At 37.2% G+C, this 27,527-nt stretch overlaps 3 protein-coding genes across 3 annotated transcripts; 1 reads left to right on the top strand and 2 right to left on the bottom strand.

Moving 5' to 3' along the window:
* The first annotated feature begins 1,810 nt into the window (after positions 1 to 1,810).
* LOC106708060 (zinc finger protein 628) lies at positions 1,811 to 3,589 on the top strand. The gene has a single exon (XM_014499533.2). It carries the CDS (start codon positions 1,811 to 1,813, stop codon positions 3,587 to 3,589), a length of 1,779 nt encoding a protein of 592 aa, XP_014355019.2.
* Positions 3,590 to 12,420: 8,831 nt separating this feature from the next.
* LOC106708057 (phospholipid scramblase 2) lies at positions 12,421 to 15,309 on the bottom strand. Its single transcript, XM_045683838.1, has 5 exons — positions 15,076 to 15,309; positions 14,132 to 14,304; positions 13,609 to 13,862; positions 12,889 to 13,024; positions 12,421 to 12,517 (listed from the first exon to the last, which is right to left on the bottom strand). The coding sequence occupies exons 1-5, from the start codon at positions 15,265 to 15,267 to the stop codon at positions 12,421 to 12,423; spliced, it is 852 nt and encodes a 283-aa protein (XP_045539794.1). The 5' UTR covers positions 15,268 to 15,309.
* A 2,392-nt stretch (positions 15,310 to 17,701) lies between these two features.
* Positions 17,702 to 26,155, bottom strand: LOC123722328 (facilitated trehalose transporter Tret1-like). The gene is made up of 5 exons (XM_045683806.1): positions 26,080 to 26,155; positions 19,165 to 19,402; positions 18,872 to 19,047; positions 18,639 to 18,760; positions 17,702 to 17,764 (listed from the first exon to the last, which is right to left on the bottom strand). Exons 1-5 carry the CDS (start codon positions 26,153 to 26,155, stop codon positions 17,702 to 17,704), a joined length of 675 nt encoding a protein of 224 aa, XP_045539762.1.
* Positions 26,156 to 27,527: the final 1,372 nt, after the last annotated feature.

The raw sequence follows: 27,527 nt of genomic DNA, 5'->3' as shown, positions 1-27,527 counted from the left end.
GCATTTTTCATTTGTATTAATGTGTATTTCAATAGACATGCAAGTGATATAAAATCTTTAACAGAAGAAGCTTTCTCTCAAATAGGGATCGATGAATGGCGAAATCTTGTGAACATGATGCAGGACGAAAGGTTTATCATAAATACTGCGACTTCTTCGTCATCCTCTTCTGATGAAAACTTTTTAATAGATGTGCAGAATTTGGAACCATTTTACAGGTCTAATAGTCCTTAATTAATTAATAAACTCATGAACAGAATAATTGGAGTTTTCATCTAAATTTCGAACCTCCCATTCGCCACAGTAAGACTTTCAAAAAAATATCATTTGATAATTTTTATATTTACATGTATCACACACAATCAACCGCTATAAGGAAAAAAAGTATCAAAACGTTTTACTCCAATTTCCCCAGTATTGCTAGCGTCAATTTCTTTTTTCCCTTTTTGCCATCAGATCCTGGTAGACCTATACTAACATTATCTAATATAGACAGGATTTTGTAGTAATTAATTTTCTTAGATGTTTCTTCTGATTTTGTTCTTTTATCTACAAAATTTTAATCATTTTAGACATGGAAATTTTGTTATTTTCCTTTTTTCATGTAATTAGATATTTAATATAAAATTTCACTAGTAGATTAAATAAAAAAAAAAATTAGGGATTCATGTAAACCTAGCTTAACCGGCAATGCACCGGCCCCCTGTTGAAATAATCAACGCGTGCATGGGGCGGCCGGGTGGGGAACAATTTTGCTGTTTTCTACAAAAAAAGAGAGAATTACGGCACACGTTTTTACTTAAAACATATCAGTTTTGATCGCACGCGCAGCGACCACTCACCGCGCAAATCATCTAACGACTGTTGCCCTTTGACGTTTGATTTTTTTTAAATTCGTAAAAGTCAAAAGAATTTTGAAATGTCGGCTTGTAATTTAAAGTGAAACTGTTTAGTGGTAAAGTTGATTTTATTTTTAAAAATAATGGTGATCAGAACTAAATATTTTAAATGGTGATTTAAAAGTTTTTAAAATGGACCTAACAGTGGATAAGAGCAGGTAATTTAATCTTATTGGAATCTTGTGAGGATGTTTTATACAGAAATGATTCTTAATTAAACTAGTCGTAAAATAGAAGATAGTTTTTTCTAGAAAGTAGTGACGGTCAGTAACAATAGCACGATACATTAACTTTTATAATAATAATACATTATAATAATAAAAAATATTTTCTACTCAATTTGTACTCAAAGTATTTATATTGGTTTGCATAAGCAGTGTTAACTTAATTATGTAATTTGTACCAACTTATTATTGTAAAATAATTTGTTTACCTTTCATTCTAATTAAATTTGAACAGTAACAAATGAAAGAACTAATCTACATCCGATCTTAATTTTGTGATGATTCGAAATTCAAAATTTATATTTTTTTATTTAATTTTTTATATATATTATGTTTAAATTTTTTTATACCTAACTTTGGTGTAAACAAATAAATAAATTTTAATTTATGTTACTTATATTGTAAATGCGATTAAATTAATATTTTGACTGGAATCATAAAACATTTCGTACTCCTACGCACGCCACAGTTATGGTGTTGTTAAAGCAAAAAACTGTCGCTTAATCTGTGGGAATAGATGTCCAGGGCCGCCTCTAACGTATTTTGCAGATCAGATTAGCTAATCTTAGTCGATCAGTATTACTCGATTTCAATCACCAATTATTTTTGGTCTTGTGACTCCTCGGTAGTTGTGTGTTTCATGTACTCAATATTTGTTTGTAACATTCCAGATGCGGCGGTGACGCGATGTCCGCGGCGCCGGCGGTGAAGCGCGAGCTGGAGGCGGAGGGCGCGCCCGCCAGCCCGGGCCGCAAGCGCCGCAAGCAGGCCGCGCCCGCGCGCGCGCAACCCCCCGCCCCGCCCCCGCTGCCGCTAGATCTGCACGCTAAGGTCGCTGACATCTACAAGAGCGCGCTCGCCTTTGGGGACCTCCCACTGCCGCCCTTCGACCCCCTCGCCGCCTTCCGGTTGCTGCCGCGACACGACCCCCCCAGGATATTCAACCCCGAGGCCTACTGCGACCTCTGCTGCAAGGAGTTCTGCAACAAGTACTTCTTGAAGACCCATCGCGCCAACAAGCACGGCATCTACGACGGTGACGCGCAACCCGTCCCGCAGCCCTCGCCCCCGCGCCGCGCTTCCGATGAGGAGTCGGGCGGCACTCCCCGCCGCCTCTCGCCGGATTCCGCCCGCCGCGCGCGCGATGCCGGCTTCCAGCCCGACGTGCTGCGCCGCCTGGGCGTCATCAACCCCGAGGCCTTCTGCGAGATTTGCTGTAAGGAATACTGCAACAAATACTTCCTGAGGACGCATCGCGAGCGGAGGCATGGCGTGCCGGCGCAGCGCTCGCCGGCCGCTACTCCTCCCATGCAGCCGCAGCCCTCTGCGCCCCTTACGCCCGCAATGCACTCCCCTCCCGCGTTACCGCAGCCGCCGCACATCTCACCCTCGCCTTACGACGCCGACATGCCCGCGGAGGTAAAGCGCGAGTGCGAGGACGACCTAGAGCAGGCGCTGCGTGACGGCCAGACGAGCCCGCTCAATCTAATCGTAGAAGAGCGCGGCGCCGCCTCCCCGGGCTCCGCCAGCGAGGAGCTGCGCAAACTGCAGACGATGATCTCCCAGCTGAACGAGCTGGCGGCGGAGCGGCTATCGGAGGAGCCGGCGGAGGGCGCGCGCCCGCAGTCCGTATCACCACCCGCGCAGGACGAGCGCCGGAGCGCCGGCTCGGCCGCCGCCGGCTCCAGCTTCTGCGAGATCTGCAACAAGGAGCTCTGCAACAAGTACTTTATGCGCACGCACATGCAGCGCATGCACGGCATCTCGCTCGAGAGCGGCACGCAACTCGGTGGCGTCACCTGCGACATTTGCCACAAGGAGCTTTGCAGCAAGTACTTCCTGCGCGTACATAAACACAACACGCACGGCATCCCCGCCCCACCGGCGCCCGCCAACGCAGCGCCGGCGGAGCCCTGCCCGCTGTGCGCGCGGCGCTTCCGCGGGCCCCGGGCCCTGCGCGCGCATCTGTTAGCGGAGCACGCGCCGCCCGCACGTCCTGCACCACCACCGCCGCGACCCCTCGACCTGCTTGTGCGCGATAAACCCTACGCCTGCTCCTACTGCCCTTTCACCACCGACGTCCTCGCGTTCCTGTTCGCGCACGAGCGCGCGCACATGCAGCGCCCGGCGGAAAGCGGCGGCGGGCCGGAGGGTAGCGAGGAGGCGGAGGGCGAGGCGGAGGCGGAGGAGGGCGGCGAGGTGGAGGCGGAGGCGTACTCGTGCTCGCGTTGCGAGTTCCGCGCGGAGAGTTTCGCGGCGCTGGAGGCGCACGTGCGGGCGACGCACGGCGGTGCGGGCGCGCTGCTGGCCGTGCCGCGGGCGCCGCGAGCGCCGCTCACCATGCAGCCCTTCGTGCTGGAGGAGGCGGGCGGCGCGCTCAGTCTGCTGCCGGCGCTCGTATTCCTGCCGGTGCGCCGCCGCGCCACGCGTCGCGCCACCGTCACGCTCACGCTCACGCCGGCCTAGGCGCGGCTGTGACGCGGCGGCGACGCGTCGTGAACGCCGGGGACGCGCGGCCGCGGCCCGCGACTACACCGCCGCGGACGCGCGTCTCCCGCTCGACTTTGATGACTACATTTAACGCTGTGTGCCTTCAAGCGACCGCTGAGAGAGGGGAGAGTCCGTGCGCCCCGCACTCGGGTTTTATTTGACAGAGTCTAACTTCGTATATTGAGAATTATATTTAACGGGTGATATATGGAACGTTGCCGCTTATGTATTCGTTTATTACTATTATCTCCTCGACGTTGGGTCGGTCCGAGACGAGTTTATGAAACGTCGATTTCGATCGGGAGAAGAAATACACCCTAGACGTAGTTATTATTATTATTTAATATGTATTTTACCGGTGAGTGAGTGCTCCCGCTAGCGTCGTAGTGCCGGTGCGATGTTGATCACTGAAGGCCACGAGGCGACCACGAGGCGACCACGGGGCGGCCACGGGGCGGCCACGGGCGCCGCGCTACCTCACTTAGGGTCTATCTACATTAGGTGTTGTTGTATAATAAGTTCGGGAGCTGCGCCGCGGACGTCGCGCCATGTTATTGCATACTTTGATATATAACTATTGTTGTCTAGAACGACTCGAGCACAAAGATACGTACTATTGGGCAGTGATCAACATTAAACGTAATTTAGTATTAAATTGATTAGGTAGGAGTTCGCGGGAGTCCGGCCCTGCGGCTCATGTTGTGCAACACATCGGTCATTACGGGTCATTGTTTGGGGGGGGTGTGGGCTCAGCTCCGCCCCCCTCCCTCTGTCGTTCGGCCGGGCTTTGCGTTTTATATTTATTTGTATTGTAATTTTTAAAATAATAAGTTACTACGGACATAGTGCACTCTGTTTATATCTTCTAACGATAACATAGAATTTCAGATATTAGAAAATTTACAACTAATATTTAAAAAAGACATTATATCAACTATTTACCAAATAATGTATTACTATAAAGCATTTTAAACAGATTCGATATTAAAGAAGGTTTCCATTGGATTGCTAAGAGATAGATAAAGTGCACTTTGTCTGTTATTTGCGTGTCTCGTTTGACAAGGTGACAGGTTTATTTAATGAATTAATTATTCAGTAGATCATTGTGGAAGTTAGCTTGTATAAACCACGCAGCTTCTAAAGAAAGTTCCTATGTATGTACGTAAGTTGTAATTTATAATTAAAACTAGAGGTCGCTGGCGTGCGAGTCGCCGCGGGGAGGGGGGAGGGGGAGGGGGAGGGGGCTGCCTGATACAGATTATAAAGGTGATGATCAGGGTAAGGCTTCCGAAGTGACAAAGCTTGTGATTCCTAGCACTGGCTGGTTACATATAGCATTTGTGTTATTGTTTAAGAAGGCTTGTGAGATTAAAATGATGTTCCTTTATCTGTTCCTTGTAATGTAGGCGATCCGTTCCTAATTTAAAATAAATAAAAACAGATCATCTTCCGACTAGTCTTCCTGCACATCGCAGAATCCCCGCGACGAATCGCGTCGCAAGCGCGTGAAACAACAAATTATATTAATAATGTTTTAAAAATAATAACAAATTTAATTAAAAAAAAGAATTGTACGCGTGCTGACAGATCTCGACGGTCGTATAGATTCCAAGATGGCGGAGCGTTTTGACATTTAGGCGGGAACGCGGAATTTTTACTACTAAGAATTTTGTATGACCGGACGAAATCTATATCTGTCGTAGTTTGAGTCGTGTTTTCGGGATTGTTTCGTACCGCGTTGTACCCGATGTGGTTTAGACCAATAAAATAGATTTAATCTCAGTAGAAAATGTTGAGCCGAGTAAGATAACGGTGTATGGTGCAACTGAATTACAGTACAAATTAATATTAAGTATAGCTAAAACTATTGCAGGGGTGATTACAACGTACTTTTAGAAATAGTTTACGTATATTTTTATCTCACTCGGGTACAATGCACGCCGTCGTACAGTCGCACTCGTTTATTATGAAATTTTGTTGCCATTTTAAAAAATTAAGTAATTGTAAAAAATTAGTTCCTAAATTCTTCCTACACTGATACTCGATAAAAGATGCAGATCGTTTTATTATTATGAGTCTTACAATAGAAAAAAAATCAAAGACCGATTATTTAGTTATTAAACAGTAAATATTAAATTAATAAAAAAATCCTGTTAACAAATTTTTTAAATATTTAAATAAAAAATTGTTATCTATAAGTTAACTGAAACATCTTGTTTTTACATATAATTTTTTAATGATAAAACATATTGAAAATTTAATGTTGAATCGTTGGTAACTAATATGGTGTTATATACAAAATCACTACATTTCTTAAAAAAATATCGATCACATCGCATTATTTATAATCTATATTTTTAAATATTATTTGCGTGTGATTTTACAAGTGACATGTCAATAAAAAATATATAAATTCAAAAGAGATTTATTGACAAAATTACATATAAAATCACACTATTTAATTTAATTAATTTTCTAGTCACAAATTATTTTAGTATTTAATATAGCAACACCAAAATATCCTTTTAAGTCAATCTTTACATTCCAATATTATTTATCTGTGTAAATAATTATTTGCGTCATTTCTAGTCTGTGCTGTATTTAGTTTTAGGAAAAATTATTATTTTACGTGCGACTGTATTTAATAATTGATAATTATTTTTTTTATCAATTTAATACATCTGTATTATTTCTAGTCCAATTCATTTAATGTATTTTTCAGACATGGACGTCGTGAGAGCGTAAAAAATATGTATAAGAATGTGTTGATGAACTTTGAAACCAAACTACCTCAAATATAATATTAGAGAAAATATTTTGTCATATTTTTACAATTAATAATTCGACATTTCGACGTCCACGTTTGGTAAAATGTTATTTATATTGAAAAAATTATATTATGGCTCTGGGAGTGAGCCAAACTTTAGCCGCAAGCCATTGTAGTCAATACAATAGTAACAACAACATAATATAGTAAAATAACAAATACTTTGATTCATTGACTGTGGATTTCTGAGACAAATATCTCTGTATAAAACGTTATTTAATTGTAACGTCATCTTTGTCATAATCTTTGACAAAACAGAGATAATAATATGTTTCTAACGTAGATTTTGTTCTCAGAAATCTACGGTTACGAAGACAAATTTCTATTAACATTTAAGGCAAAATTAAAATATTTATTTTGGAAAGAAAAATGTTTTTAGATTATTTTTAAACAGTTTGTAATTTAGTGCTCCGAATATCAATAAACCGTCCGCAAATTAATTTGTATAAAAAAATACCTCATTAAATAGTGTTACATTAAAAACAAATTATTTGGAATGATTTTTTTAAATAATTTCTTGTCTGTGTGTATTTTTTTCTTCTCTTTGTTATCTAGTAAAAAGAGCGGTAAAATAAATAACCTATAAATTTTGTGTAATCTATGGCTTGCGGTTGGTATATGTTCCTAGGTCCGTCTGTTGTTTGTTTTCCATTGTTTAATTACAAAAAGCATTTCTACCGTATTCAATAAATTAAATATACAAATATAATTCTGTTGTTTTCCTTGTTATTGTTATAAAGTAATCATAATTCGTTGAAATTAAATTTATCAAATTACGACATTGAGGCTAGTAAGAGTAGTTAAAAATATTTCTAACCATGAAAAACAACTCAGAACTAGAAATTTTCGTTTAAATTTTTGTGATGCAGTCTATTCTATAAAGATCGTTTGGAAGTTATATTTCTGGTAATTGAAAGCCATTGAAAATGCATTTGCCTGAGCGTACCGTAACGAATAAAGAAAAAAATTATAAGAACATAAACGAGACTATTACGTGGTTTAATAATTAACTAAACATTAAAAGATACCCTTAGCGCAGATTTTATATGGTAAATGTACAGACATTAAGAACTACTAAAGTAACATTTTGAACAATGCGTAAGCGACGGTACTCATATTGTATTGTTCTTATAAAATTTTGCATCTGACTCATAATATAGTATATAGTTATCAGAAAGTTAAACGTCATATTTCTTTGGAATTGTCCTGATCTGCGTAATTGAGAGCATCCTCGGATTGAACAACAAACGTTAAACAAATTACAAAACAAAATGACACATTTCAATTTGTATGTGACTAGAAAATGAGGTAATCGATTCTGTTTATTGTTTTAGCAACAGTATTACTAACAGAAGAAAATATATTTCTCTTAAAAGATCTTAAGTAAATAACGAATTACTGACCGAAAAATCTACAAATTAATGACTGAGTGGATTTACTTTTTTCTATAGTATAAATTAGGTGCTGTATATTTTTAATTTGAAAGTGATAGATACTCTTTTTAATGTTTCCCTTGCATTTTAAACTCTCCAATATTTAAAATCTTTTAACCCGTAACGAAATGTCGTATCTGATCGTATCGAATGATAGTGAGGTTAACTTAAGCGCGTGTTGACACACGTCACGCAGGCTTAACCCTCGCATGACAGTTCACAGGGTTGCCATGCTTTTTTAACATTTAACCCATTTTTCAAACAATTCCTCAGCCATTTTCCCCCATTAATACATTTGACAGATGCTCACTACAATATAAGACCCTCCGGTGCGATTTTTAATGGGTGTCGAAACTTTTTTTTTTCACAAAACAGGGAATTTTTATAGGAATAGTTTTTTTTTTATAGATTAGTGTAAAGCCGACAGTTGACGCGGATATAATCTTTAATTAAGAGTATTTTTGTCGCTTTTCTGTACTTTTGTAAAGTTGGGGGTCGTAATTGCGTGATTTATTTATTGATAATTTTATGGAATTACTTGTTATTAAACGGTTCTGATGTTAAATGATTTTAAATTTTCCACAATTGGGAAATAAAAATATGCTCATATGTCCTACACAAGTGAAAATATATATATCAAGTCACTTCGAAAAATGTTTAGGTGTCATTTTTGTTCAGTAATATTTTACATATTGGATCACTTTTGTTTTTCAAAATGGCTTTCGCTATTACTTGTTTTTATTACACGTTTGCTTCTTTTTCTTCAAAAGTTATGAATGTCAAAACTATTTACTTAAATACGTAAAAATACGACTGACCAGGAAAGAAGAAGGTATGACTGTCGCTTTTTCTAGATAGACCGATGATCTAGTGCGGACGGTAGAAAGGAGTTCGGTACGCGGAGGTCCTCATAGGGTGGAATGTATTGGTGAAAGTTTATGTCCAGCAGTGGACAGACAAAGGCCAATGATGTTGATGTAAATATATAAATAAGTACATAAAGTTTTTGAGACTAATCAAAAGATAAATTATAAAAATGTGTGCGTAAACAGAATTACGACAATCGATCAAAAAATTACGTTTTTTAATCTTGACATCGCCCTACGACCTTATTATTCAATTACAATGGAATGTATTTTATCAAAAAAAAAAACACATTTTTTTCTAAAAAAAAAGTAAATCCGTTACGAGATTAATAAAAAATCTAAATCATTTTCCAAAGAGTTTTATTGTCTATTTTTAAAACCCTTGCTGGCACACGACATGCGCGCGCCACGGCTTTATATCTTAAAAAAAAAACAAAATTCGTTCCGCAGCCAGTGACCTACATAAACTTTCACCCCGATGTTGTTTTTCCAGAAATCTGTTAAAAAAATCCGCACCCTTTTATGGTTGTTTTTTACGCGAAAACATAATCGAATTCAATCCGTCGGAAAAAGGGTTCGATAAAGAACGCAATATTAAGTTTTTTTTTATTCTACGCGACATCTATACGTCATTGTTGCGCGCCAAAATTATACGTTCTGTCAAAATTTCGCACCATTTACCTCATCGGACATCTGCCGGAGGATAAAAAAAAGTTTTTAAATACAATGCAAATAGGGGTGGCACACGCGTGCAGGACATTAATTTTTAAGGGGAAATTGACGTTTTTGTGTGAAAAAAAAAAAACATGAATTAACTAGGCGTCCATATCCGAATAGCAAATATAGAAAAATTTTATTCTTAATAAATGTGTTTGTTCAAACGATACAAAGTCAATTTATTTAGTTTATTAAATAAAATGCAATTGAATACTTAACACGTTAACTGCGGATTGAGGCAGAACAGGCTCAAAGCGTGACTTCTCGCTGGTGCGGCAGTCAAAATCGGGTTGTTTCGCTCTGTGCGGGAGGCTACTAGATCAGTATTTCTATGAGTACGACAGAGTCAAATATATAGAAATGTTTCTCTTGCGATATCTAGCCCAATGGCGTAATTAGATAAAAATGAGGTCCTACAGGCCCCAAACGCACTGAAAAGAAATTAATTACGCCTAGTGCGGATTGAGGTCAAATCTATCTCAAAATTTGTAGGCCTCATGGCCGCACTGCACGAAGCGCGGGCGGCGCGGGCGCCGCGCATCCTAGCTTAGTGTTGTGAAAAATTTCGATAACGTTTCGAGTTTCGAGGACGTTTTGGCAGGATTTATTAAAGATTGAGCGTAGAACTTTATTTTAAAATCCTTAACGTTTTAAACCAATAATACCAAATAAGTCAGATGAAGTACTCATCTAACTTATTTGAAAATGTTTATTGGAGTTATGAGAAACTATATTGACCTCGGTAAAAATTTTACTTATACCATACAAAACCTAAATTACTGCAACTTTGAATTTTAAGGGGGTGGCCTATGTCTATGATGAACCAAAAGTGCATAAATCGGACACAGAATGTATTTACGAGCCAGAAACACAACACTAATAGCCAAGCTACTATTAACTAATTCTACTTAAATAGCACGATTAATACGTCTTATACTTAATATAATATTCGCACGCACGCACATTCACCACTAACAATACTCAATTATCATCATTATTTTGTTTTGCACATGGGTGTTGCCTAAAAATGTGTGCTCAGTTGTGGATTATTCTTCACTGTTATTTTAAGCAAGTCACAGTTCCATTCGAAGTTTAGTCCATAGTAGCAATTTTTACCATTGTGTGCTGATCATCGTTTTTGTACAGAGAACGTTGAATGTTTTTGCTGATTATTCGCTGAGACGAGAGCAAAAGCTTGCTCTCGTCACACCATGACTAAAATCCAATATTTCAATAACAAAAATCCCCTTTGCAATTTTGCCCTTTTTTAAGTGTGGATTGTTTTGCTAATGCTGCAGCATGGGACTTGATGTACCTATTACTCATATATTTTAATGTTATATTTATATTTCTGGTTTACAATTCCAGATTCCTTAATAGTAGGAAGTCTTATCTTCTTTTGGAAAGTTCGAGTTGTTTCTTCGGTGGCCACGGCTGCTATACTGAAATTAGTAAGACTAGGTACATACATACATACACACAGACCCACACTCTCACATATGTACTACGCGGTAACGTAAACGCAAACAAGACATATATTAGTATGTTATGCTACTAGGTAGCAAAGTTGATTATTGCGTGCGAGGTGGCATTGTTCAAAGGCGACCTCTACAAGAAAACCGAGCGACCAACAATCATCATGCTCCCTCATACGATGTTTTTCAACACACTTGTGAGTAAAAAAAAAGAAGTAAACGCAAAAACACTTACGAAATCCAAAATAAACAACAAAACTCAAATTAAAAAAAAAGGAAATTTCCTTTCCTTTCAGGTATAGTAAAATAACTACGCGCTAGGGCATAATTTGTACCATATATGCCTAAAATCGATGAACGGATAAGTACACGCACAGACAAAGCCACGCACACACACACACAAACACACACGCAGACACACGCGCACGCACAAACACACACACACACACACACACGCACGCACACACACACACAAGAGATCTAAAATATATATTTTATTTCAAGATTTCCTATCGGCAGATGTGCTGATAATTTGTTCCAAAGAGGTGGTCAAAGCACGAAAAATTAAGATTGACATTGAATGGCACGCAAGCTGCTAAGAAAACTAAAAAAATTGTGACTTTTTGTGTCCAGTGTGACAAATCTTTTTGTTTACCATGTTTTAATGAAAAACATTTTCAGTGATTAATACTCAATAAACATTTATCGTAACTACGACTCTCTTTTAATCCCATCACTAGTCGATGCATTAATTGACCTTCCTTTCAGTGCGATTTGAGGCAGAACCGATGACAAATTTTTAATTTTACTTTATTCATTAACGAAACGTCCTAACTCCAGGCGAAGCTAGATTCATATTATGCACATATTTAAGTTCATAATAGTGAAGTTTCAAGCAAATATCGTCTAATTTGGATTTTTTAAAAATGTTTTTCGAAAACATAATTTTGTGAGGCAGGAGAGGCCTCAATAGCACTGGAAAAAAGTTCAACTTTGCCACGAACAGACCTCAAACGCACTGGCTGAAAGTTCCGCCAAAATGGCCTCGCAGCTAACGTGTTAAGTTACGTAAAAGCCAGCTTTCGCCTTATTTGTGTGAGACCAGTCTTAAGATCTAATTAGGTACATTCAGAAAGTACAAAGAACAGCACTAGCCGAAGTACATTGTTGGAATTCCTTACTTAATTTTTTTCTATTAACAATATTGGTGTATATGTAATGTTGAAAAAAAGCGATTTCATACGCACGATGTATTAACGTTGCTGATAACTGATTTTTTTTTAAATTTTGTGTGTGTTTTTGTTCCGTAAGGCCACGTTAGTGTCGGGTAATTTTCGGAAAGGTTGGACAGATTTTGACGGTACTTTCACTGGAAGGTAGCTGATGCACGCGGATATGCCTTAGGTTATTTATTTATTTCTGCGCAGATGAAGTCTAAGGCGACTGTTAGTAAATAAAACATCGTCTAGAATAACAACAATAATATATATCAAACGTCGTAGTACATGTAGTCTATGAGCAACGTCGCGGCCAGCAGCAGAGCCTTCTCCTCAACAGATAGGCTTCGATCGAACTCCACGTTGAATCTGAAACCGAAGAATGTCAAAATACGCATTATTAAGGTCCTTTTACATAGACCGGGGAAAGGAATGCAGAGTTTTATAGCAAATAAAATTGACCATTTTAGGAAACGGCTTAATTTTACTTTTTTACGTCTTTTTTACATTCGTTTAATTTAATTTTATTTTTATTTATAGCTTAATTTTATTTGCGATAAAATATCTCTGTTTTCCACCCCGGTTTGTGAGAAAAAACCCTTATAGGATTGAAACAAACTGTCACCATAAAACCTATAATTTAACACGACTTCGCAGCAATACCATGCTTTCCACCTAATAGCATTGTGAAAGTGAAAAATTTACTAAAATGAGTAGAAATGAAACATCCTCAACTGCACCTGTCAGTGATCGGTGCAAAGAACATAGCGTGCAGGAGTCCCTGCCAGCGTTTGCAAGTGCTGCCGACGGGGACACCGTCAGCGCGCGCGATACCGAACTCCACGTCACGGAACAGACTCAGTGTAATGAACGGACCTGACGTGCAAGCATTTTTATTATGTGTTGAAGCGCCAATAACCTAATGGTTAAAGGTACGGGCATCTAATCACGTGCTCGTTGGTTCAAAACCTATTCGACTAATGTCGTAAACCTTATACATTTACTAGCAAAAACCTAAACTTTAGTTGGTATAGTTGAAAAATGTAATTATTAGAAAAAACCTTAAAATAACGTATGCAATATTTTAGTACAACGCAACGTTCGAAAACGTTGTGTAGGATTACTGTACATGGATCAATTAATCTTTACTAATATTATAAATGCATAAATGCAAAAATAAATTTTTATCTGTCTGGCGCTCTTTAACTGATAAACCAATTTAAATTAATTTGATACTTAACACACTTAAGGAATAAAGAGTTAATGCCAACAACTAAATTCTTACACTAGTTTTTACGTAACGAAGTAAATGAAATGGAAGGAATACTTGAATTTTATGTCAATCCATTATAATTAAATGCCACTGCAGAGACACTTACTAAATAGTGATTATATTTTTGAATACAAGCATATACTTCAGTCGAAATACATTGTTACATACCCTTATAGAAAAATCTTACCACGTATCCAAAACAACTCCTCGCCATTTTCCTTTTTAATCAGATAGACCGGTCTAACAGCCGCCCATTGTTGCTCGATGGTACCTATCAGATGTCCGGGCGGGCTGAAGACCTGGAGGTGTTGCAGCTGGCAGGGAAGTACGCGCGGTGTACAAGCATAGGGCCTGCGCACGCGCAACACTTCAGCACCAACACTGTTGCACACGCGCAGCTGGAGGGGACGCAGACCGTAGCAGAAGTAGCCAACCCACCAGCTGGACACAGATTAAAACCTTCATGTTATCAACTGGTTATTTATTTACGTAGTGTATTCCCTCTTTAAAACTAGGTGGTGTTGTATTCTTCGTAACTTGAATTAATCTTTGATTCTGGAGAGTTGTTAAGTCTCTCATTAGGCTAATTAATGTCTTTGAGTGTGGCTGTTTGTTTGTAAAGGACTGCTTACGTGTCCGTTAAATTATTCCATTAAAACTAGTTTTTTCATGGCCATTTTATGAGTCTGCAGCAGTAAAATATGTCTGACCTGTTCTCTTCCTCTACAGTGTAGACGAGATTCCTGTCGGGAGTGCGTACTTGGAAGCGATTCCTCTTGCCCCTCAGGAACAGCACGCTCTTTACCCGCAGCCGCTTCGTGATCATCAAGTGCTCCACGGAGGTCAGGTCATCGAGTAGCGACGGTGGCGTCTCCTCAGACTTCTAGGAAATGTACAAATATTATTTTAGTTCAAACAGAAATTCTAGAGTAATTATTGTCGAAATACTTCGAAAACATAGGTCATTGTGTAATTTAAGTAAAACAAAGAGGATATGTATTTGAAATACATTTGTTTTGTTGAAACCCACATTTGATGGTAATCTAGAAAATAAAGAAAGAAATTCATCTAATATATAAAATTCTCGTGTCACAGTTTTCGTTCCCGTACTCCTCCGAAACGGCTTGATCTCATGATTCTCATGAAATGTTGTGAGCATATTCAGTAGGTCTAAGAATCGGCCAACATCTATTTTTCTAAACCCCCCCCCCCCCAATTTTTTTACTGCGCGCGGACGGAGTCGCGGGCGACAGCTAGTTACCTACATATATACATTGATGTAATGAAGGTCATAATCTATGCCTGTCATATATTATCTGTGGCAGTGATACGTGCCTTTGTTCACATGAAATTAAAAAAAAAATCTAATAAGAAAAATTATAGTCTGTGTCATCCGATAGTGTAGATTCCCAACAATGAAAGAATTTTTCAAATCGATTTAGAAGTTTCAGAGTTTATTCGATGCAAACAAACAAATCTTTGCAATATTAGTTGATATGTACATTTGTAAGTGTTGAACTTTTTCAACAAGCAAGAAAATAATAAGTCGTGTGAATTGAAGTGAAAGTGTCTCTTTTCTTACAGATGATTTAAAAGTTATTAAACCAACGGTCTAATCGTTTAACCAAGAACTATTTGGTAACGTAGTAGTTACCTGACAAGGCTCCAACACTTCAGCCACCACGTTGCTGACAGGCTCCTTGACCAGGTCCCCATACACCTGGTCGGGCACAGAGGGTATGGGCGCCGCCTGGGTCATCTCGAGCCCTTTGCCCTTAACAAAACATCCGTGACAGCTGTGCTCTAAATTGTGATTTCGCGGAGTTAATTTAAAATAATTTGCCATCTAATGTCAACACATAATATTCTAGCAAAATTTACTTTTCATCATCTGACAGATAACTATTTATAATCTATATTCAAAATACAGATATAATAAACACAAGATCTAATTTTATGACTTAAAAAAATGCGCAATTTATACTGAAATAACAACCAGAAACATTGAATGGTCACTGAAGACTATCCTTCTATTTAGTATAATAAATCTACTGCTTAAGTGACAATAAACGGTACATTATATAAGCACGCTTAATAAAATTTAAATTATTTTAATTGCTTCTTAATTCAATTCTGAGACAAAAATGGTATGGTAATGCTTGTATTTATACTATAATAATATAAAGATTTTGTATGTAACTAATAAACTCAAAAACTACTGGACTGATTAAAAAAAATCGATATTAGAAAGCTACATTATACAAAAATTCTGCGCGGACAATTTAGTAGGAAAGATTATTTAATCTCCGATAAAATAATTACCTAATAAATCATACAAAAATCAAAATTAATGCTTGCGTCTACATAATAATAGAAACGAAACATTGTTTGAAAAAAAAAACGCATAAATAATTGCATTTCGTAACGATTTACATTTTCTATTCCCCATATGTAATAAAATATTCCTTCGGTTTCATGCAAATGGCGGAGTATAATGACCGGAGGGGATTCCATTTAAATTTTGTGGAAAAAACTAGGAAACTGTATCGCTTTTATTAATCGAAACTGCAACAATGCGCTCTCGTTACAATGCAAGCGACGGTGACCATGATATGTGAGATAATGTGGAAATTACGACATTGACAACGCATAAAATATATCCAAAATAATACGAAGAAGTATTCTTAATAGAACTAAAATGTTCTTTTTGTTTCTAAGGGAACATTAGAGGGAATATAGGTGATGCGGGTAGGAAGAATCAACATCAGTCAAGTTGTTTATGCTACAGAAAGACAAATACAAATACAAATATACTTTATTGTGCACTATCATGGAGTTACAAAAAAAAAAGAAAGTACAACAGGATTTTCACAAAAGGCGGTCTTATCGCTAAGCAGCGATCTCTGCCAGACAACCTTTGGGTAGAAATTAAGCTAAGTAAACCAAATCGGTAGGGTGCACACGAACAGTGATAAGAAATATAAATAAAAATAAGAGAAAATAAAATAATACAATATTTCAGCAATATATAGTCAAATTAGAGCTGCAGATAGTGATCTTTGACATGTTTTTTAAACGATTCAATACTTTTACTGCATCTAATAGAGAGAGGACTACAAAGACTACAAAGACTAAGTTATTCTTGGACACGGGGCACGAAGAGTACTTATTGGAAGGATTCTCTTGTTAACTTCATTATGGTTAAGTTTAAAATATGATACTTCTGTTACTGTATACAATTACTTACTGTAATTGACCTTATCTTCGTCTGTTCTATTCGTACCACTACTATACAACGTTTTTTTAACAGTTAAAATTTTCATTATTTATTTCTAACAGTCTTATAAAGAAAGAAAAATATTAAAAATAATAGGGCACATGAGAGGGGAGATATTAGGATATCTGTTACGATCTTACAACTAAAATAATAGAAGGGAAAAGAAATAGGGGAAGACAAAAAACAACATATATGTATGAACCATATATGAAATAAGTGTAAGAAAAAGTAGACATAATTTCGTTAAGAAAGAGAGAGAGGGCTGGAGGTTGCGCTACCGACATGGCCGCTGTAATCCTAAAGTTAAAGAGAACAGTCCTACAAAATGCATAGTTCGTGGTAACTACACGTTTTAATGTGTCGCAGTCACGTGCCCTCCCCGCTACCATTTTATGCAAAAACGCAAATTTTCTGTAGAAATTTGAAACGCTCCATTGTGCCACCGGCTCCGGAGAATAAAAATAATCAAAGTACATTTTTAGGGGAGCGACAAAGTCGATACAATTGTTCTTAAAATAAACGATAGTGTAGCATCGCCTGCAGTGGACAGCGGCCGATTGACACATTATGCACGCTTGCAGCTAACAGCGCACGCTTTATTTTTATTTTATTTTTTTATAATATTAGCAGAAATCTTGTAAAAGCAATTAACTATACCAGACTTCTTACAAAGTTAATGCACTATAAAAATTTATTCGTTCAGGTTATTTTTAAAAGATAAGTGATATAATCTAAGTATTGCATGCACAAACACACAAAAAACACAAATGCTGTGCTCCTTAAAAAATCTGAGATAACAATTTTGAATAGTGTTTAGTCAAAACTATATGGAATTATATTTTTGTGACTTCTGTCTTTAATTAATTACTAGCTATTGCTCCCTAACTCGGCTACCTGCGGCTATCAGCTATAATTCTGTGAACGGTGTGCTCTCATGATCGCAATGTGCGAGGATTTTTACAAACAAAATTGGCTACAAAACCAACCAACGGCAAAACCAGAGTTAAAGACAGTTGCCGTGGCCGATATCGGCCGGGATTACATCAGGTGTCGCTAGCGACTCCGTCTGCGTGTAATTAAAAAAAAGCTTAACAAGTAGCCTATGTGTTATTCCAGACTATGTTCTACATCTGTGCCAAATTTCATCGAGATCCGTTAAACTATTTAGGAGATATCTTCAAACAAACATCCATCTAAACATTCGCATTTATAAAGTAAGATTTATTAATTACTATCTTTTACCCGCGACTCCGTCCGCGCGGAATAAAAAATAGAAAACGGAGTAAAAATTATCCTATGTCCGTTTCCTGGTTCTAAGCTACCTGCCCACCAATTTTCAGTCAATTCGATTCAGCCGTTCTTGAGTTATAAATGGTGTAACTAACACGACTTTCTTTTATATATATAGATAAAGGAACTTTAAATAAAAATACATTTTATCTCAGAACTGTACTATTATGTTTCTCAATTAACAAATTGTTCACTTCTCTACCTTTTACAATACCTTTAAACTCTTCTTCAATATCTTGTAATGTCTTATCTTTAGTTTCTGGAAGTATGAGCAATGATACGATCAAACCATAAGCAACTAAACATGCGTAAACTAGCAACGTACCGTATAATTCTATTGCATTAAACATTTGTAACGCCGTTTTCATATTTATCATCAAATTGACAGAGAAAAATAACTGCGCTATAATTTGACATACTTCTCTATGTTTCAAAGGAAATATCTCACCGGAAAGTATATTTGGTAATACTAAATTACCAGATGAAAATGAAAATACATACAAATGTATTAGTAATACTCCGATGTATGGATGATCGATAGGCAATAGTAAATTCATTCTTAAATAAACGTAAATTGATAATATTATTAATGAAACAATATTTAATAATACAGTAATTAATAATATAAATCTTCTTTTAAATTTTCTTACAATAAACATAGCGCAAAGAGCCGACAAAGTTCGCAGTATGTCGGTTGATATTAGAAGTGAAATATTCATGTCACCTATCACTCGTTCGTAAATGTACTTTGTAAACGCGTCATGAACATTTGCTGCGCACCATTCGTTAATTATATGCAAATGAAACATTAAAAACAAAGGTTTGTAAACTTCTTTCTTCTTCCACATGTTCAAGAAATCTCTTATTTTCTTCTTATAATCACCTTCTTTCTTCCGATTGACAGCTGTCATTTGAGTTTGTATCATTTTCTCCAATTCTTGTACTTCATTTGGATATCTCAGCCAATTGAATGCACGTGTACATTCATTAAAGTTTCCTTTCTTAGCCAAAAAGCTTGGAGATTCAGGGGAAAATATAACAAGAATCACATTAACTGAACTAATCGCAGCACATATAATTGATATATGATGCCAAGTAAGGAAAGATAAAGTGTGTATGGATAAAACTCCGAGGGATATAGAAATTGCTATTGTTGTGAGACAGGCGCCTCTGTACTTTGGACTGGTGTATTCCCCGAGCAAAACAGGGACAAGGATAGCTGCGCAACCGAGACAGATGCCTTGAAGAAATCTGCAGAATAGAATGACGTAATAATCGGTAGTGAGAGAAAGGCAAGTCCAGGCGACTGTGGTGAGTACCGCTCGGATTAGGTTGGTATGTTTTCGGCCGTATTTGTTCATAATCGGTGTGGTGACCAGAAGACCTATAGGTAATGCTATACCATTGATAGATGCTGAAACAATTTGTAACAATTTGTTAATTGAAATAACCAAAAAAAATTAGTCTAATTCAGTTCAGAGTTTTTCATTAAAGGAGGTAACAATGTATTAAATATACATAAAGAAATAAAATGCATTGTTATCTATTTACATTATTTTTATTAATGACATAATTGACATAGTTGACACATTATTGATTATGATCTCACTGGCTTACCGGCCAGTAACTTAATTATGAAAGAGGTGATACACCACAGTTTCTCCCCCCCTAGCTTTGGATCAAGGGAGCAGCTAGGAGTTGGTCAATGTGCCTACGCCAGACAGAGCCGTCATCAGTTATTATTTTATAATGTAGTCTCCCTAAACGTTCCTGAATGGTCCCGAAACGCCAGCGCTGCGTGGAGCCGATGGTATAATCACGGGCCTGGATACGGTCGCCTGGATTGAACTTTTTGATAAGATGTGGCTGGTGTTTATCTGATGGTCGTCGGAGTTCCCCTCTCAAGAACATGGCATGTAGCGACGTGCGTACCTCCCTACCAAACATAAGCTGGTAGGGGGTCTGGCCGTTAGCGTCCGGCGTTCGACGAAGTCGTGTTTTAGTCGTGAGGAGCTTTTGATATATTGTGCCTCCTTCCCCCTCTAAGCTTCGTAGTATCCTTTTCACGGTTTGAACGTATCGTTCGGCTTGACCGTTCGTTGCTGGATGGTATGGAGCAGACGTCTTATGAACGATCATACTGTCTTTGAGGAATGCTTCAAACTCTTCTGAGATAAATTGTCGTCCGTTGTCAGAAACTAAAATTCGTGGTATTCCAAAGGTGCAAAATAATTCTTTCAGTTTTTGGACGCACCAAGTAGTTGTTGTGGTTTTGGTAGGTATTATCTCAATCCATTTTGAAAATGCATCTACTATTATAAAAAGTTGGTGACCCTGGAAAGGTCCCGCAAAATCAATGTGCAATCTTTGCCAAGGTCCATCAGGTCGTTCCCAATGGTGAAGTGGTGCTTTTTCAGGTTCATTCTGTTGTAGTCTGCAAGTTCTGCACGATTTCACCTTCTTTTCGATGTCGTTATCAATCCCCTTCCAATATACAAAACTGCGTGCCAATAGTTTCATCTTAACTATTCCTGGATGGCCGAGATGTAGTTCATTTAGCACGCGTTCTTGAAGTGTTCTAGGGATAAGAACGCGCGCTCCTCTTAGTATACAGCCGTCATGTAATGTGAACTCATTGTCCTTGAAACCGAGTGTTCTTAGCGAGATGCCTGAATTAAGTGCCTGTAGTAGAGGTCTGTGTTCTGAATCATTTTTAGTCTCAGTTGCTATCGTATTTGGGTTGATGTCTATAGTATTAATTTGCTCTAATTGGAAATTGTAGTTCTGGTCTATTTTATTAATCCTTGTAGACTCTATTGGAAATCTTGATAGGTAGTCGGCATTGGAGTTATTCGCTGAAGTTCTATATTCAATATTGTAGTCAAATCCGGACAAGAAGTGGGCGTAATGAAATAACCTCATAGTGCTCATTGCTGGCAAGGTTTTATTTGGATGAAATATGCTTGTAAGTGGTTTGTGGTCTGTTATGAGGGTAAATTTTCGGCCGTAGATGTAGTAGAAAAATTTTTTTAATCCCCAGTAAATCGCCGTAGCTTCTTTGTCAATTTGACTATATCTTTTCTCGCTGTCTGATAATGTTCTCGAGGCAAACGCAACAGGCCTCTCTGATCCGTCAGTAAGTCTGTGAGATAGGACTGCACCAAGCCCTAGTGGTGAAGCATCAGTGGCCAATACTAGTGGTTTTGTTGGATCAAAGTGTGTCAATACTCTTTCGCTTAATATTTCTTTTTTGATTTTGGTGAAGGCTTCTTCACATTGTGTAGTCCATTGGAAGCTTGATTCTTTCTTTAATAAGTTGTTCAAGGGATTCGTGATGGATGCGAGATTGGGTATGAATTTATTATAAAAATTTGCCATACCGAGAAACGTTCTCAATCCTGCAGTGTTTACTGGGCGTTCTGTTTTTATTATAGCATTTATCTTGTCCTTGTTTTTGTGCAGGCCATCTTTATCAATAGTGTGCCCTAGGTAATTTATACTTGTTTTAAAAAAATTGGCACTTATCCTTGTTTACTCTGAGGTTGCTTTCTTTCAGTTTATCAAGCACAAGCTTAAGTCTTTGTAACAATTTTTCCTTTGAATCTCCTTGAATAATTATATCATCGAAAACAAAAATTTTAAGAAAAAAAATAGCCGACTTCAAAAAAAAAAAACAATCTCAAACAAAATGCACTCAAAAGTAACCTAAAAAAACCAATTTCAAACAAAATGCACTCAAAAGTAACCTAAAAAAACCAATTTCAAACAAAATGCACTCAAAAGTAACATAAAAAAAATTTCAAACAAAATGCACTAAAAAGAAACAAAATAATGTCATGAAAATTCTCTAAACTCTAGTAGTTAGTAGTAGGGGCTCAGTTTTCCGCAACTCCACGACAAGCGCGTATTTTGCGTGTCTCTAAACTCTAAAGAAAGTTCTCTTCTTTCTTGTAACATTTCTATATTGTATAATTATTGTTATTTCGCAGTCGGTGTCGGCCGAAGTTAATAGGTAAAATGTATTAGATATTTGAGATGTATTAGACATACTTACGTTTATGTCCCTACTTAGGCCGAAACCGACTCCAAAATAACAATAATTATACAATATAGAAATGTCACAAGAAAGAAGAGAACTTTCTTTAGAGTTTAGAGACACGCAAAATACGCGCTTGTCGTGGAGTTGCGGAAAACTGAGCCCCTACTACTAACTACTAGAGTTTAGAGAATTTTCATGACATTATTTTGTTTCTTTTTAGTGCATTTTGTTTGAAATTTTTTTTATGTTACTTTTGAGTGCATTTTGTTTGAAATTGGTTTTTTTAGGTTACTTTTGAGTGCATTTTGTTTGAAATTGGTTTTTTTAGGTTACTTTTGAGTGCATTTTGTTTGAGATTGTTTTTTTTTTTTGAAGTCGGCTATTTTTTTTCTTAAAATTTTTGTTTTATTTCACAATTTTTAGTGAATTTGAAGTTCAATTACAAATTTCCTTAATACATATAAACACATAAATAAGACAAATAAAGAAAAGGACTTTCCTATTTGATATGTGTGTACTTCAATTCAAAAACTAATTTAGAATGCAGCAGATAACCACTTATCCTTTAAACAATGAAATAATTATCAAAATCGGTATACAAATTGAAAATTACCGAACTAATACATCGTAGCGTGCCTTTAATTTTGTCCAGCCGCGCGCCGCACTAGCATTTTTCGAATGCGCGTAGTTTTTAATTATTTAATATCTCCCAAACTATTGATCAGAATTACATAGTTTAATGGCTAATGTAATCTGCATTTAATACTCTAGCCATCAAACATATTTATTTGGATAAGGATTCATATCGAATATAATATAATAGCGCCGTAAGCTTACGACGCTGTTTTTCGTGTGCATTTTAATCGAAGTTTGTTCACAATAACATGGTTTTTGTGAGACATCCATAGATGATAGATATATGCCACCGAAGACGTTTATTTAGCAAATTTAAGGATGTATAATTACTCCATACATCATTTTTATGTAAGTCATATAGTTTGACCTACGTAAGCCCAGAAAGCAAAATTGTGCTTTTCGTGTAGCATTTTTCGTTTCCGCGTAATTTTATTCTTACGATATCTCCTAAACTATTAGACAGAATGATATAGTTTCAATTGCAAATATAATCTACATTAAATTCTCTTGATAATGAACATGTTTATTTACATAAGGGTTAATACTGAACTCGAATAATAGCGTCGGAAATAGGGCATGAATTTAATTGATGTTTCTGAAGAAAAAAATGGTTATTGTGAGAAAACTATAAAAGATAGATATATGCTATCGCGGACTTTTATTTAGCACATTTAAAGAGCTACAATTCGCCATACATCATTTTTATGTAGGTCCTATAGGTTAGCCTACGTAAGCGCTGAAAGCAAAAATGTCCCTAATTTTCGCATCAAATTTTGAAGCTATATTCAAAATCTACTAGTCTTCTAGTTATTTAAAAAAAAAACAAAAAAATGGGACCCACCTGCAAGCACTTCCTTTCGATTAAAATATTTTTCATCAAAATCGGACCACCAGGGGCGGAGTTTCGCGGTAACACACATAAAAAAAAAAAAAAATACAGCCGAATTGATAACCTCCTTCTTTTTGAAGTCGGCTAAAAAAGCATTTGACTCCTTCCAGCCCCTGCAAGAGTCTGTCCATAAATCCTTGCCACAAGCTCGGCGCGACTTTCACACCGAACATAAGTCTGTTTACTTTGTATGTACCTTTGTGTGTACTGAGTGTTTGTAGCATTGCGCTTTCGTCGTCCATGACCATATTAAGGTATGCTTGAGTTATGTCAAGTGTACAAAATAGCTTGCCGCCGTTCATTTCTGCAAAGATATCTTCTATCATCGGTATTGGGTATTTTTCATCCAATATAACTTTATTTAGTGTAACTTTGTAGTCTGCGCAAAGTCGGATTGACCCATTCGGCTTGACAACTGGTACCACTGGGGTTCCCCACTCAGAGTGGTCCACTTTCGTAATGACCCCTAGCTTGCAAAGTCGCTCTATTTCTTCATCCACTTTAGTTTTTAAAGCGTAGGGTATTCTTCGAGGTTTGATAAAAATTGGTTGTGTGTTTTCTTTAAGGTTTAAGTGTCCCTTGTAATTAGGTATTTTACCCAGGTCGGACTTAAAAACTGAAGTTTTATAAAGTTGTAAGAGTTGGTCTAGTTCTAAGTTCTTTGTGTCTTGTATAGTTTTTATATCTGCTAAGTTCAAGTTTTCCAGTTCCTTCATCCAACTGCGTCCAAAGATAGGATCTACATTGCCATTGATTAAATATAGTTTACCGTGAAATTCCTTCTCTTGGTATTTGCATTTAACGTAAGTGACTCCAACTGGTTTTATTAATTCTCCTGTGTAAGTACGAAGTTTAATATCTGTGTGGAACAGTCTTTTTCCAATATTCAGTTTTCTATAGTCTCCCATTGACATTGACGTTAATGTTGCTCCAGTATCAAATTCCATTTTCAGCTTTGCGTTCTCGATCTGTACTGATATCATGAATTTCTCAGTTCTTTCGCCAGATATCATATTGATATCGTTCAAGTCATCGTTATCGCTATTGTTTGGCTCTTCTAGTTGGTGTGAATTGGGTCTTGGTGCCTTGTAGTGCAGATTAGGTTTGCGTTGTAGGCAAACGCGGGCAAGATGGCCGATTTTATTGCATTTCCGGCAGGTGACATTGCTGGCGTTACATATCCTGGTTTCATGAGAAGATCCGCAGCGAAAACATTTACCTAATAAATCTCGGCGTGTGATTTGTCTTGAGTTTGAAGTTTTAGGTCGATATGTGTTTGTAGAAACTTTGTCAATACTGCCGTTACTCGTGCTGGGCAATACATTTGTAGCAATAGTGTAGTTTTCTGTTTTTGCCATTTCGATTGATGTTGCTATTTGAACTAGTTCTTTAAATGTGCATTTATTTTGATCTTGTAAAATTTTTGTTCGTGCGTCATTATCTTTTAAGCCTCGTATGAATTGTAGGCAAAGGAAACTTTCTGATGTGTTCTTCTCACAATGTTGACAATTAAATTCACAGTTTGTTGTTAATTTTTTTAGTTCCGCTGTGAATTGAGCTATAGTTTCATCAGATTTTTGTATTCTTGATATGAATTTATGTTGTAGGGCCCATTTACTAGGTTTTGGATCTACATATTCATTAAGTGTTTCGGTGATGAGATCAAATGACATATTAATTGGTTCTTCTGGGCACACTAAGTCACAGAGCTTTTCATGGAGCTCTGGTGATAATGTAGATAGTATAATGTTGGTTTTTGTTTGATCTTTGGTAATATTATTCAATCGAAAGTAGGCTTCCAGTCTTTTCTTAAAGTTGTTGAAAGTTTCTGATGCTCCTAGTGGTTGAAATTGTATTTTAGGTATGTTCTCACGTATCTGCTGCTGGTCATGCACCTGTTGTTCATTATGATGTTGCGCTTGCTGTTGTTGTTCTTGCTGTCGTTGTTCTTGCTGTCGTTGGTTTAGTTTCTTTTTCGTTAATAGTTTCGTGATAATTGTTGTGTACAGCTCTTCGAAATCGTATCTGTACTCCTGTTCTTGCTCGTAAGCGGTCTCGTCATGCTGGTCGACGGTGTGGTCTTCGATCGTTTGCTGAAGCTCTCGCAGAGACTTAATCGCTGTATTAAGGCTCTCAGAGCGAGCATCGATGTCCTCGTCAGACATTGACGCCCTCGATGTTACATATTTTTCTATTCTAGTGAGTAACCCTCTTTGGGTACTCCGCTGTTTTTTTACTTTTTCCATGTGATCGTGGGTTTAAAACTCGTCGCCAATATTAAATATACATAAAGAAATAAAATGCATTGTTATCTATTTACATTATTTTTATTAATGACATAATTGACATAGTTGACACATTATTGATTATGATCTCACTGGCTTACCGGCCAGTAACTTAATTATGAAAGAGGTGATACACCACACAATGGATTTAAAATTCTATGTGACCTTGTAAGTACTAAAAATACGTTATCACTAGTAGACTTATCAAATTCGAATCTGCTCGAATGTGGGTAGTCACTCACCTATCCAAGAAGCTCGCTCATCACTCAAATGAGAGACGACATTCAGCTGCGGCAGCAGCACATAACAGAAAGTCATTACCTGACTGCCTGAGAACATCGTTTGACGCGTGTCTTTTGTGTGGCCATAGTATTTCACCGGTCAAGCCGAGCCATTCGTGCAAGTTTTATTGCGGTATCTACCACTGTTAAAGTAGATTAAATCTACACTAAGCGGCACACTAAGGTACACAATATACCTAAAATTAATCAATTCTTACCTGATTGAAAAGTGGCGAATTAAACATATTGAGGCCGTCGATACGCGTCTTTCTATCAACCTTCACTCGCAACTGACGTATGAATACACTGAAAGTTATACGTTTTGTAAACGAGTATTTTGTACAAGTAGGTACACACAAGATGATTGAATCACAAAAAAAAGAACAACTAACAAAAAATAAGTGCAGTAAAAAGATACGTAATCTTTTTTACATTTAGTTTCATACTAAGTTAGTTTTTTGTCATGGATTTTCGGACAATATATTCCAAAGTAGCAAGAATTTTGTTATTTTTACTTCCTTCCTCGTTATTTATGTATAATTATATTGCATAAATACAAGTTTTTAACTTTAATTACTATGATTCTAGCATTTAAAAATCAGATAAACAAATTTGAAGTGTAAAATAAAATAAAAAATCATATAATCTTATTAAGCCTTTATTGATGATGATGATGTAATCCCGGCCGATATCAGCCACGGCGACTGTCTTCAGCTCCGGTTTTGACGTTGGTGTGCTCGCATGTGGCTTATGTAGCCAATTTTGTTTGCTACAATCCTCGCACATTGCGGACATGAGAGTACACCGTTCACGTAATTATAGCTGATAGCCGCAGGTGGTCGGGCTTTCAGCTCGTCGCGTCTGGCATCTAGCTCAAGGAGCCGCCGGTTATTATACTAACCCTAGTATAATAATATGGATCTTTGTAGTCTGAATTAAATAAACATTATTATTATTATTATATACCGTTCACGTTATCTAAAATAAAAACCTTATTTCTAACATTTTTTCTATCTGTCTGCAATTTAGCTTTTGTTCCGGGTACTCTGAAACATTTTGACCGGTTTTGTCTGGTAATGGGAAGTAGTTGATGTACACTGGAGTAGTATAGGTTTATGTAATTTTTAAAATGTGCATCCTGCGCATATCTGAGGAGAAATTCAAAGATTTGTTAAGTCAACCTTCACTAGGCCAGAGTTGACTATGTCCTAGTCACCCCTAACTTAGGGTAGACTCCGAAACCTTCTGTGAGGATGTGTAGTGAATTTTTTACAAAGAAATAACAGAAATAAGAAAGAACAAGTTAAATAAAGTTAAACACTTTCATGCATCGAATTTAGTAAACATATAGAATAAGTTTTATTTTCATTAATAACTTAATGTAACGCGCCGCGCAGAAACGATCGCAC

This window comes from Papilio machaon, chromosome 23, assembly GCF_912999745.1.
Source record: "Papilio machaon chromosome 23, ilPapMach1.1, whole genome shotgun sequence".
Taxonomy (NCBI): domain Eukaryota; kingdom Metazoa; phylum Arthropoda; class Insecta; order Lepidoptera; family Papilionidae; genus Papilio; species Papilio machaon.
The sequence above is the reverse complement of the archived record's forward strand: the minus strand, read 5'-3'. Positions and strand labels throughout refer to the sequence as shown.